Source organism: Schistocerca nitens, chromosome 5 (assembly GCF_023898315.1).
Source record: "Schistocerca nitens isolate TAMUIC-IGC-003100 chromosome 5, iqSchNite1.1, whole genome shotgun sequence".
Classification (NCBI taxonomy): Eukaryota; Metazoa; Arthropoda; class Insecta; order Orthoptera; family Acrididae; genus Schistocerca; species Schistocerca nitens.
This window is the reverse complement of record NC_064618.1, coordinates 95,058,396-95,072,255: the sequence shown is the minus strand read 5'-3', so window position 1 is coordinate 95,072,255 and position 13,860 is coordinate 95,058,396. Positions and strand designations below refer to the sequence as shown.

Below are 13,860 nucleotides of genomic sequence, written 5' to 3'. Positions count from 1 at the left end.
TCCAAGGGCTTCCAATAACGCCTGCGTCTGCTGATTCTGCAAGCGAAAAAATTCGGACAGTACATCTGGAGAATGTGGCGAAGCCATGACACAAACGAATTAATACAAACTCTTTTACTCGTCGCCAAATAATGTTGTGTCTAGACCATACAGCCTAGACACAATGAGGTAGCTAGGTGCACGCTAAACTAACGCAGACGGGCTTGAAGTTCTGGAACATGAGACTTATTAATGAATTAGAAGAAAAGTACGTAGATGTTACTTAACTTTTATTCTCTTGTTGGAATACATCTCTCTTGAGTATTAGTACGCTATTAGCACTGATACAATTGGCGCCTTGCTAGGTAGTAGCTATGGACTAAGCTGAAGGCTATTCTATCTGTCTCTCGGCAAATGAGAGGAAGGCGTCGTACTTCTGGTCGCAAGCAATGTCGTCCGTACAACTGGGGCGAGGTCTATTCCGTGTCTTGTGACCTGCCATGTGGTGGCGCTAGGATTGCGATTACACAGTGGCGACACGCGGGTCCGACATGTACTACAGGACCGCGGCCGATTTAAGTTACCACCTAGCAAGTGTGGTGTCTAGCGGTGACACCACAGCATCAATAGTAGTTTTGCCATGCTGGAAACCAAATCGGTTTTCCGTAATAATATCATATTTCTCCATAAAATTTCGAATCTGCATAGTAGCATCATTTTCAAAGATTTTTGATAGGACTGGAAGGAGGGAGATGGGACGATAATGCCACCTATCCTCTCTTTACCCTTTTTTGAGTAACTGTGTTACTCCTTCATACTTCAGCACCTCTGGGAAGCTTCCTTGTTCAAAGGATTGGTTTATTATTTTAGATAGTGGGTATCCTATTATTTTACACACAAATTTAACGACTTTTGCTGGTATTCCATCCCAACCTGCAGAATTTTTGTTTCTTAGTTTTAATATAATTTTCTATATCTATTGTTAAAACTGTTTTGAGTTTTGTGAGGCATTCAGAATTATGATTTAGTCCAAAGGGACATACATTGTTCTCATAATCTGCAACATTAACCTCTGGTTTCACCACATTAATGAAGAACCCATTGAAGCATTCTGAAATTCGAGCTGGATTTACAATGATCTCATCTTCAAGCTTAATTGTACTAATTCCATGTCTAGAGGCTTTCATACCTAATTCGTGTTTTACAACTGACCACACTCCCTTTGATTTATTCTCATGTTTTAAGATTAATTTATTATTTGTCATTTGCCTTGCTGCTTTGACAACTTTCTTAAATGTACTTTTGTATCGTTTAACATATTCAATAAATTCAATTTTTTTATTATGTCTTAGTTCCTTATGTAGCTGCCTTTTTTTTAACAGTGGAGATTTTTATACCTTTAGTGATCCATTTTAATTTTGTCATTTTATTAAAATAAGTTTTTTGTGGAAATATGTCATTGAAAACATTTAGAAAATGCCTTAGAAATACTTCAAAATTTGCTGTGCATGAAATATTTTTATCAAAGTGCCATTCTGTCTCCTTCAGCTTACCATGGAACAGAGTCAAAGTTACTTGGTTGAAGATCCTTTTTACATAAGCTTTTTTACATGGGAATTCTCTACCTGCTCTGGCTAGCTAAATGAATAATGCTGAATGATCAGAAATTCCTAGATCTAGACAAAATTTATATTCATCTTCAAATATGTAATTCGTTAAAATATTGTCAATGCATGTAGCTGAATGAGCATTTTCTCTTGTAGATTCAGAAAAATTTTATTTGAAGCCATATTTTTTTATTAAGTCCGTAAATTTTGATACCTCACATGTTTCATTCAACACATTGATATTGAAATCAGCAGCAACTACATTTTTTCCCTCTTTTCTTTACTGAGGTATTCTAACAAACTCTGAAATTTACATAGGAAATGCTCAGTTCCACCTTCCCTGGGATTCTATAAATTGATATTATAACAACATTTAAGTCCTTTAACTCAACACAGCAACCCTCAAAAATACACTCTTCATTAAAATAATTGAAGTCACATCTTATATGGTAATCTAAATCAGAATGAATGAGTATGCATGAACCTCCTCATGACTTATTTATCATACAAAAGCTGGTAGCTACCATGAAGTTTTCAATTTTATTTAAGATTTTTATGGTATCACTACTAAGCCAGTGTTCATTTAAACAAATTACTTTAACATTTAGAAATTCAGATAAAAAAATTGTAGCTCATCTAACTTAGAGCTTCTGTCACATGAGTATTCAGCACTTAAACCATTTACATTACAATGCATTATATAGTTACTACTAAGATCATCAATTTTATTTTTTAAAGACCTAATATTTATTAATGAGCCATCCTCACAAACGGGTAGGCCTGGATACTTCTGTAGCAGCCCATCAGCTTGCTCACTTAGCTTGTACATTTCTTCGTCACTTTGATATTGTGTACTTACATCCATAGTTACATTCTTGATGTCACTGGATCTGGATGGTGCTGAAGTGATTTCCCTGGTGCCAGCCATAAAAAATCACTGTTCCTCTCTGGAGGTTTCCTTGTTCTGGAAGACACACGTACAGCAGCTTGTTTGTCTTCCAGTATTTTTGGAACTTGCAAAATTTGTGCTTCATTTCTTTATGGCTTGAATCATTTCGTAATTTGAGTTTTTTTCCCACCTTGAATGTTACTTTCTGGCCTATTGGTTCTAAACCATTTCGTGATTTGACATTTATTGATGGCTATATTGTTCGCTGCATGAAAAGAACGCTTTGTTACTTGCGATCGATTTCCACTTGTCCAGGGTACTTCATTGCACCGCGAAATACGAGTAAAAAAGTACCTCCTTTCCTAATGCATTCAAATGAAGACCATGAACTGTATGGAGCCTTCGCTCCAAACAGTTTATGTCAATAACGTCTGCATTTACGAAGTGAGTACATATTTCACTGAAACTCTTGTTTAACTATTTACACACGACCACCTCGGTAAATCGTGATGATGCGGGATATTTACAACGAGTACATTCGTGTGAGATAAATTATTGAAGCATTTTTTCAATTCTGTGCTAGCTTTGAATGACTAATTTCTATATATATTTGATCCTCCCAGCAATACAACAAAGTTATCCTTACACAAATTAATTACTTCACGTAATTTTGGAAGATTTTTCAGTTCACTTAATGGAGCACCAGGCGTCACGAAACCGTTTGCCCTGTAATAGTATTTTTCCGTTAGCACTGCGCCTAACACACACATTTTTCCGTATTTTACAATGTTAGTAGTCAGAAGTTCATCGAGCAACGGTTTGTTTACTTTTTGTGGTTCATTTCGTAACTTCTCGACTTCGGCTGTCGTGTTCATTGAATCTTCAGTAGTGAATACTCCCACAAGGTCGTTATACGTTCTAGTTTGACAGTTTTTATGCATTAAAGTTTCACTGTGTATACACATTGAAGTTTCAGTGCTGCTTTGAGATTGTACTTTCTGAGTGCAGTTTTTATGCATCAAAGTTTCACTTACTGAAGTTTCCCTGCTATTTTGGGATTGTAATTTCTGAGTGCAGTTTTCTCCCGTCATTGTTTGCCGCTTGTTTGCAGAGGTCGCGTCTTCTTGCTTCTTCAGCGATTCACATTTTTCCGCATGAAGTTTCTTTATGTCCAGCTTTAGAGCACTGATTATAATTTGTAAACTGGATATTCGTTCGTTTAGCTTCGAGATCTCGTCCTTCCAATTTACACGAATTTCTTTTACACTCGCCGCCATCTTGCCAAAGATGAACCAAGACATAATTATAAGTGATGAGTCATGAAAGGGTTATAGATCAATTCTTTAATCTTGGCGGTTCGCGCATGCTCGCCCAGACGCGGGAGACTGCTGCATTGCCAGTTTCACGCGCCAAGAGAAGCAGGGCCATAGTATCAACTTACGTTAGGGGGGAGCGCGCAATTTATGAAGTAAAACCAACACGGCCGCATTAACCCTCTCGCTGCTTCAGAGACGTGCTCCCCGCATTCCACGCTGTGCGCGATTTTGTCATCACTGCACTGCTCGCCTGTGCAGACACATGGTGTTCAGACTGCTTTGGCACACTTATCATTCGATTTCACAAAAACTATTTGGCCCAAAAATTTGATTTTTAGACATCTTCTTGACTGATACCTTCCCCCCATAGATGACTTAATTTTGTTTCGATGTTCAACACAGTTATTGTGCAGCATTAAATGTAGTAAACCATTGCACGAAATTTAGAAGAGCTTGCAGAGGTAAAAGTTAACTGCGTATACTTTCCGTATGGTCAATTTTAGTTGCCACTAGAAATTTCAAAAAATTACATTCAAACGAATAAAATTCATGAAGTAAGACACTTCGATATTGTTTTTAAATAAAGAAAACATCATCCATCGAACAAGATTTGAACTCTGAACCTTTTGTGTAGCAGCCAAAGACTATAACTATTACACTAATGCTGCTCATCATTCAACAGCGTTCCTGGAGATCTTTACAGAATCACGCAAAATACCTACAAATACTGTTGGTATGACTATGATTCACTTACGTTTCGTCGAAGTACAATGGGAAATAAACAATTACTGCTGTTCTTTATTGCGAAAAAGCGGTTAGTGAGAATGAATGTCCTTGCTATCGCCTGAATTAGGAGGCTTATTGCTTGTTTGGTTTAATTAATTAATAGAATATGAAGCAGTTGTTATAAAGAATGCCTTTTCCAAACTTTCTTTTATAGAAAGTCTGCTATCGAGACATTGCTTTTGTTCAATTACTTTATTTATGACTGAACGTTTCTAAAACTGAAGACACTCGTGCGTGCTCTGCACTGCAGTCGAGCTCTGGCAACGTCGTTCTCTGTTCATTGGCTGACTGTGTTTTGTGACGTCATATGCGCAGAACAAACCTAAACTCGGCCGCCGTCGTAAATGACGCTCACTTTAGCAGCCATTGGCATGATGCTGAGATACAAGTTGAGTGCAACTTGGAAGAAAGAAATGAAGACAAAGGAAGCCACAATTTACTTGAATGACAAAATCTGAAGAAACCTTCGTGTTACTGTGCAGGTTCATCCCATAAACCGAGAATAAGTCTTCTTTGTGAGACATCAAGGAGTTATAACGAAGCAATGCAGTCAGAAAATTCTGAAGGATAGAAGAAAGCTGTGGAAGAAGAAGTGAATTCTCTGAAGAAAAATAAAACGTGGCAGCTAGCTTACAAAGTTAAAACAGAAAGATAATTGAAAATCTATGGTTTTGCCACAAAATTGAATACAGATAGTGTAGAGGCTTGATATGAAGCTTGATTGATGGGAAAAGGCTGTACAACGTTAAATAACTATGTTGAGACATGTAGCAAGATTTGACACAATGAGAGCTCTGTTCGATGTAGGTATTCAACACTATTGATGTATAAGGCGTTCAAAATTATTGGTGTGTAAGGCAATTTGATGTAAGGCCAACATTACTCAGTTTTTTTTTTTTTTAAAGAGAAAATGTATGTGTATCAACCAGGGAACTTTGATAATATTAAAAGAGGCGAGTATAAATCACTGAAAAGTCTGTATCGTTAAAAAAAAAGAGCAAGCATCAAAATGCTGTTTTGAATGTCTCATCCAATTTCTTAGTGGATATGATTTATGGGAGAGCTGTTCAGACCTACGTATCTTCTATGGGAATAACCTGGTACTGCTGTTTTATGCTGATGATTGATTGTGAAAGTATTTAAGATCCTTAATTCTGAACACATTTGAAATTTATTACCATGTTTTTTGCTATTAACTGCTATTTAATTATCATGCAATGAATTACTTATTCAGTAATTTAGTTTGCTCAATGATTCCCAGATTTTTTGATCATTGAAATGTCAACACTGAAAAAAGTTTGTGATTTATCAGTAGGTTCAATGTGATAGTTGTAAGGATACAAAATTAGTGCAGTTATTGTAGTGTACCCTGAGGACCACCTTGATGGACCATTACATTGATGTTACAGTTTGCGCTGGGCAAGGATGAAGAACGCCGTTGCCCCAGTGGTGCAGTCCATAAAGAAATTGTGAGTATCCAGGCAACATGTCCTAGCAATACACAAAAACTTTAACAATTGCAGCACTGAAAAATGATGGTTTTAATGAATCCAAACTCAAATTATTCTAGAGTAATGAACCAGCAGTAAATAATTAATGTTTCATACAGATGGCATCAGCATAGGCCCAACAGCTCCTTCTCTTATGCGACTGGAAAGGTCAGTGCTATGCAATTATCAGTCATTATTCTCATACCACTATACCTCCTCAATATCAGTGGACACAATATTGTCATTATATCAGTGCATGGATAGAAGATGTTCATGTGCAGTGGCAAATGGCTAGCAGTACTAACAACAGCAGCAGCAGTAGTAGTAGTAGTAGTAATATTCATCCATGAATCACTTTTACAAACACTCGACATTCGCATGGCTCATTTAATGCTGGTCACAGAGTGGTGGATGTCTGACTTCAGCTCATGCCGCGGCATGAGGCTTGAGACTGTGCCGTGACAGCCTGTGCCCTCATGGCAACTGACATGCTAAAGCTAAAAAACCATAATTCATGTATACAGACATTTACATACTTACAAGTCTATCTTCACAGACAGAGGACTTGTAGTCGGACATGGCCATATAGCAGGAAATATCCTGATATTTGCCAGAAGAAATTTAGGGAAACCAAAGAAAACCTAGACCAGAATGTCTGGATGGGGGTAAATGCTTCCATTCTCCTGAATACAAGCTCACTCTGTTTAAAACAGTGCAACCATGTTCAGTTTATCTGCAGTGTACGAAACTCTCTTGTCTGTACAGTCTTGTACAGAGATTGTTCCATAATGCAAATACCTAGCAGTTCGCAGTTTACTCATTGCTCAGTACCAACCACTGCTGACACTACACACATGCTATCAGTTTACATTAGCTCCAAGATTATGTTTGGTTTCTATTTCGTGTACCACCACTTCCCAATTGCTTGCTTGAAAAAACTGATGCAGTTTCCTTCCATAGTGGGTGAAATTCCCACAAAGTGAATAAGATCTTAGTATTATCCATAGCAGAGGTTAGGTGTGAGGTTTATATTGCACAAGTGTGATGTGATGTAACAGATGTTTTATTACTAAATATTTCTGCTAAATTTTTCTGCAAACCTGTATTACTTAATAGGTAATTAGCACATTTTAAATAACTATTTTTTAGTAATATTTTAATCTTCATAGGCAATTCTTGTGTAATTTTATTCCTTTACAGAAAAAGCTATTTTTTCTATATTTGTACCTTCTTGGTAAAAGTAATGTCAGTCTAGATCTTGTTCTGTGATTATAGACAGAGCTGTTTGTTTAAGTATCAAGGTTATTTTATATGTGCATTAACTGGTTGACTGATAAAGGCATTCATATGGTGTATTTAAAATCCCAAGTGTTTTGAACAGATCTTTACAATGAGGACAATTGCTATTTTTGTTCAGCCTGCTTATGACCCTCTTTAGTTTAAAATGTGTTCAAATTATGTGCTTTTGCTTCCTAGAAAAGAATTCCAGATCCAAGCACTCAGTGTACATAGTGTAGCGTAGAGGTATGCATTCACACTTAGGAAGTGGTAAGATTTATTTCAGGGGCTGTGAAACACTGCTGAAACCATTCCCACACTGAAGAGAGTGCCATCTGTTCATATCTATGCTCGCTTAACAGTTCCAGGCCTAGTCACACACATACAGTTTACAGATCATGTAAATTACACACTAACATGTGAATTAACAAAGTCATTTGCCTTGGACCAAGTGATATGAAATTTTATAAATACTTGTGGAATGGAAATGAAATTTTTCCCCACTTCCCTGCCTCCCTGCCTCCCTGCCTCAAAGCCTGTTGGCATTCTAGTCCCAGCACACACTGTCAGACAGAGTTAATCTCTACCCCCACCCATACACTACTGTCCCTTCTCGTTCCCTGACTCCTGCAAACTTCTGCTTGCATCCCATGTGATAGTTGCATTCTGGCCCAAGCTGCAGAGTTTGCAGTCATATGTGCACGAGGTTTTCTCGTTTGTGGATATGAATGCAGTGTGTTTCTCTTTTGCTGATTAAGGTTGTGGCTGAATGCTTTATATAAGTGTCTTTTAAATGTGCCTGTCTGCATCTTAATGTGTCTTCTTTATGGTAAGTAACAATCTATCTTTTCCTACATTGTTGTTTTTAAATCTGGTTTTTCATTTCAGATACATTTTAACATGATTTGATTCCTCAAAAAGTTCGTCTTCATGTATTTCTTTCAGAAGTTTTTCATCAAAATCTGCCGAATTTTTAAGACTTTTCTGAACTTGAATAGAAAAAGATATTTGAGCTAAACCCAGCTAAATGGTTTCAGCACATGAGATTGGTTAGCCTATATTTCAATATAGTCAGTTAATGTCATAAAATTAACCTGAAACATCCAAGAAATCAAATCAGAATCTTTCAGTAAGCCACCTTCTTGCACTGTTCTTATTGGAGACTGAATTTTCATATTTTTAACATTTTCCTCCTTCCTGATCTTCACATTCCTTATCAACATAGTTAACATCTCCAGAACTTCATTTACTGATATATCTGCTGTTTCAATAGTTTTCATTGTTGAGGAAAGCATTTTGAATTGGCTCTGAATAAAAACAATGATTGAGGTTCACTAAAGAATGAGTTTAAAATAGTAGGACATTCTTCTTGACAGGAAAAGTAAGATTTTACTCCCTCGTAAATACTGATAATTCTGTTAACAGCCAATACATATGTAGTGTTAATGAGAAAATACTGAAAATTTTCTTTACAGTGGTTTATCACTGTACTGCATTACACACTGTGTGTGCTGCATAACCTACACCATGAATGTTACTTTTCAGCAAAGGTTTAAGTTCAGTAAAAATATTGTTTTGTCCATTTCTTTCTGGAGCTCCAAAGTTTGTGATTGCAGTTGTTACCACAAAATACAACCATTTCATCATTCAGATGGAATTTATTAAGAACTTCCATGGTAAGGTTTGTTACAACATTAGCCGTCAAGTATTCTGGAAATCAGTTACTGTTACTTGAATCCCCTTACTTGGTACAAAATATCTAACAAGAACTGGTATCAGTTTTACACTTTTGTGGTTAAAAGTGATCAAAATCACTGAAATGTACTTCTCATCTTTCACCTCCTCACAAACTTGATGCAATGCATATGGAGCCAACACATATACTATTATAAATGCTCACTTTGTTTTGGAGTAGGTGAATTTCATCTCAAATGATTGATTGCTGGTGACTGCAGCAGTGCAGTTCCTTGAACTGAGGGAACAGTAACGTTTCACTGTGTGGAAAGCTACTAAACATTCCTCAGCACGAAGACACTTTTGTTCATCATTCATAATCGAGCCATTCTCACGTTTAGTAACTAAAACTTTCTGATAAGGTTTTACTTGAAACAGCTAGCTTGTGTTTCTTCAAAAAATGTATTGCACAACATCAGACCAACCTCACGGTTGGTTGAAAAAGTGTTTTTACACAACATGCAAATTTTTCACTTCACTGTTCTAATTTAAGAATGGAAATTCGGTTTTTAATTTTGCAAGTAAACACAACTTTCTTTTTGGCATTTCTGTGAAAATTTTGCAATATATCACATCAAGTAATGTAATCTGTGACACTATCAGAGTAAACCTACATGTGGGGATCTGAAGCAATGGGCAAATCGCAAAGAAAGGAGAAATGATGAAGTGCTCATCATGTGAAAGCATTACATAGTATCAATTGAGGAACTGCAAAAACCATGCCCATTCAGTTCGGTTTCATCAGAAAGTGTATTTTCCTTATTCTTTTTCCTTAGTCTCCATTTGGTTGTGCTACACACTAGTTAAAACATGTTATTTCAAAATAAACACAACAGTTAATGAAAAATAGGATGATATATGTCCCTCACAGATTTTGTCAGGACAACAGGACACTTCAACTAAATAAGGGATGATCCCATCAAATAAAGGACATTTGGTCACCATAGTGTAGAGATTTGCTGGGATCATGCCAGTGCAGAGTGCTAGACTTATTATTATAAAATTCCTTGCAACACGAGTGTATTGTTGTGAGTACAGTGCCAAGAGTGCTCGAGACCCGGTTGCTGTGGGTGATGCTGTGCTATGGTTGGCACTACTGCCACTGTTGGCACTGCGGCGCATGACGCACAGCCCTGGTGCCATGGCGATGCTGCGTGTCACAGTGGAGGCGACGGCCGAGCTGCTGGTGGCCACCATGTTGGCAGGTGCTGCCATCTGCGTCACAGCACTGCACGTCATGGCTGAGCAGGATGCAGGTGCTGACGATGATAGCGGAAAGCAGCCCGACCTTGTGCGACAGCCCTGCCGCCGCTCCCTGCAGCCTGAGCCCCCACTGCCTGTCGGTAAGCCCATGTTTCAAACCATTTCACTGTTCACACAGCTTGCGTTTAATTCAGATGGTAGTTTCTTATATTTTGCACAGCCAGCATTTCCACACTTTGACACCAGAAGACCAGTGTTCTCTGGCCTTGAAACATCCTTAAATTATGTGGAAATATAGAAGTAGAGTGAGAAGTCAGAACACCCATCATATTTCAGATTTGATTTAAGGATCAAAATGAAGTCAGAACACCCATCATATTTCAGATACAGTTTAAGGATCGAAATAGGGTTTTGGGCAACTGATATCACTTGAACAGTTGAGTATTTTGGTATGTGCTAAATAATAAGAACTCCTCCCCCTCCCCCCTCCCTGTTCCTCGTCTCCCAGGGAAAAATGCAACTTTGTCTACTCCCCCACCTGACCTCTCCCCATCTTCCTTAATCTTCACTGTTGCTTACTTAGCCCCTTTATTGGCATTAACACATGCTTACAATATAGCAAAAAGTACACAGTTCAGTAGTCCCTTTTTGTATGATGCCAGTCTCATTTTTTAGACACATGTATCCCTTCTGCCTACATAGTTTGCTACATTTGTATTTTCTGATTTTATCAGTTAAGCATCCTGAGGGTATCTAAGGAACTGCACAATAAACAGTTTACAGATTAGACAGAAGAGAACAAAAGTGTTGGAAATGTTGTGCTACAACATAATGCTGGAGACCAGATGTGTAGATCAAATCATAATTGAGAGGTGCTGATCATATCTTGATGCAGCAAGGGATAGTCAATTTGGTAATGGAAAAAAGTATACAGGGTAAAAATTATAGATTGATACCAAGCCTTGAAGACATTGAGCAAGTTCAAATAGGACCAGGCTGCAGTATTAAAACATGGATAAGGCAGTCAAAAGTTGCATTGCTAGCAATAACAATTCAATTCCTTTTTCACTATTTTATTGTCAATCAGTGCAAAGCCGTAACAGATCAAATATCAATTGTGGAATGTACGTTTTACAATTTCATTGCATTGGTTAACTTGGCATGTCAAGCACGGCCAGTTTAATAACATTTTCCCACACTAATGAAATATGATTTAGTGCTGCCCCTCCACCTCTTATATGTTCACCTTTGTTAATTTTCATTACTAATTACAATATGCAGGGCTGACATGAGAACATTTTTCCTCACAAGTGACTTTTCATCTGATCCCCTCTTTCCCCCCTTTTTGTTGATACTTTTTCACCTCTGCTAGTTTTCACTACTAATTGTGATACACACTGTATACAGATCTTTTACTTGGGTCCCCTGGTGCGCTACTCAGCTTCGCATCCCTCTCAGCTTGCCTCTGCAAGTGGCCACTTGTGTCGCTTGGTACCTAACTCAGCATTTGTTACAAGAGTGGCTCCATCTAGTAACTGAAAAAAGGGAACAAATGTCTCCTTACTAGGGAGAGGTAGGTCTTACGAAACGTATTTAGCTCAGTCCGGTCCACAGGCATCCACAGGGAGGGGAGAGACAGAGAGAGGAGGGAAAGGAGGGATCTTGCCCTCCTGGAATCTAGAACTTACACTTTTTATTCATTGTAGAATTCACATTCTGGAACTGGTTCTAAACTCCCAAACTGAATGTACAGTTTATGCTGGTATTAGTTTGACAAAGACGATTGAAATTACTGTGGTCTTTGCTATTGCTACACAATTTAGGTTTGTTTGCCTTACATATTGTTTGTGATCAATTATGCTGGTTCTTTTATATTGGCAAGGGTTTAGTCACTGTCCTACAATGAAGACAAATAAGAACCTTCACTGAGCAGTGCCTAAATAGAATCATCAAACTCATCTCTCCTATGTCTCCATACATCCTCTTACTGAGCTGCTGAATAGACCAGCTCCAACAGTCAAGCGCATGGACACACTCGACTTTTCCTCCTCCATCACACAACAAAAAAACACAAATTGGAGGTAGTATACTTAGCTACCTCGCCCACATCTGTCTCCATTTTCCTGAACACCCTACCTCCAATCAGCACTACTTTATAATCAAAATAGTATACACTTTTTCTGTGCACAGCCTAGAACTTTGTTAGCCTGCATGTAATTTTACATAGCAGTGACTGGAGTAGATACTGAAAGACAGCCATTTTATACAGTAGATCTACTTTATATGTTTTTATCTATGTCTACATCTGTAGTCTGGAAACTCCTTTGATATGCATGGCAGAGGGTACTTGCCATTGTACCAGTTGTTAAGGCTTCTTCTCGTTCCATTCAGGTGCATGCTTTAGTTGGTCCAGTATTGCCCTCGTGATTCCTGTGTGAGTGATATGTGAGAGGTAGTAGTGTATTCCAAGAGTCATGATTTAAAGCTGGTTTTGGAAACTTTCTGATTATCCTTTCTCAGGATAGTTTGTGTGTATCTTGATGCACCTGCCAGTTCAGATTCTGGGGACATGAGGGACTGTTTTCATTTAATCCCAGGCTATTAATGGCCTGTTCCTTCAATGTCATTAACTGGGGATCACTTTTGATGTTATTCAGAAAATGAACCCAGTTCAAAAATTCACTATATTGCATCAACTGAATGAGGTTCAATGTTGATGTAATAAATTAGTGTAAGACATGGTTGGTAGTATAACTGAATTAGCCAGTGATGTGATTATCACTCTTTGATAACTGGCATTATCATGTATTGTAGGTTCACAGTATTTATTATTGAAGGTGTGAGGTGTGACACACTATGGAATGATAATAATGCTTTATTATACAAATATATACACAATATAAGGTACATGTCTGTTTTACATCGAAGCTAAGAACACACTAAAGTCTGTGGTCAAGTCACAGATATTCCACTTACCGTACATCAACAAAGTATATCACAGTGGATGTTCTGACAAAAGTTCCTTGTTGTAAAGAGGGATGAAATGAAGTAGAAACAGCTTATCTATGCCAGAAAAAGACTGAAATAGTCAGATATCTGTAAAGTAAATTAAAAGAAACAATATAATTCTCTGTGCTTAAGGCTCACGAACACAGAGTGCTATGCAATAAATACAGGTATGCTCAGGATGCTAATGGTATATTCAGGCAATGTGGCTTCAAAACTTAGTTTTGTCACATTTATCTTTGTAGCCAGTATCTTAGAGAATACTCATTTGGCTGCTGATAATTCACTGCCACCTGCTGTTGGCCATTATGTGGCGCAGCCATTTTGACTGTGAACACAAACTGTAGGCAACCATGGAATCACGTAAGTCTTCCACAAATTTGCTGGACATGGTGAAAACATACACATTACATATTGTTGACTATGGATTTAGGCAACTGTCTGTGTGAACACAAGTTCAATAGTTCAAAGATTTTAAAGCCATTAGTCTTCAACAGTAAGGAAGCTGTTGGCACAAAGAGTGACAAAGATATGCATTTATAACTGAACAGACTTACCCATCTAGATATAGG

The 13,860-nt window shown here is 37.7% G+C and overlaps 1 protein-coding gene across 2 annotated transcripts in view; it reads left to right on the top strand.

The window, feature by feature from the left end:
* LOC126259946 (uncharacterized) overlaps positions 1-13,860 on the top strand; it is a 90,551-nt gene that overhangs the window by 43,572 nt on the left and 33,119 nt on the right. The window contains exons 1-3 of one of the 2 annotated variants that reach the window (XM_049957048.1): positions 5,538-5,677; positions 5,987-6,046; positions 10,118-10,422. In XM_049957048.1, the coding sequence (XP_049813005.1) occupies positions 5,625-5,677; positions 5,987-6,046; positions 10,118-10,422 (418 nt within the window). In that variant the 5' untranslated portion in view covers positions 5,538-5,624. Of the gene's footprint in view, positions 1-5,537; positions 5,678-5,986; positions 6,047-10,117; positions 10,423-13,860 lie in introns of those variants that run through there. The other variant, XM_049957049.1, reaches the window with a different exon arrangement.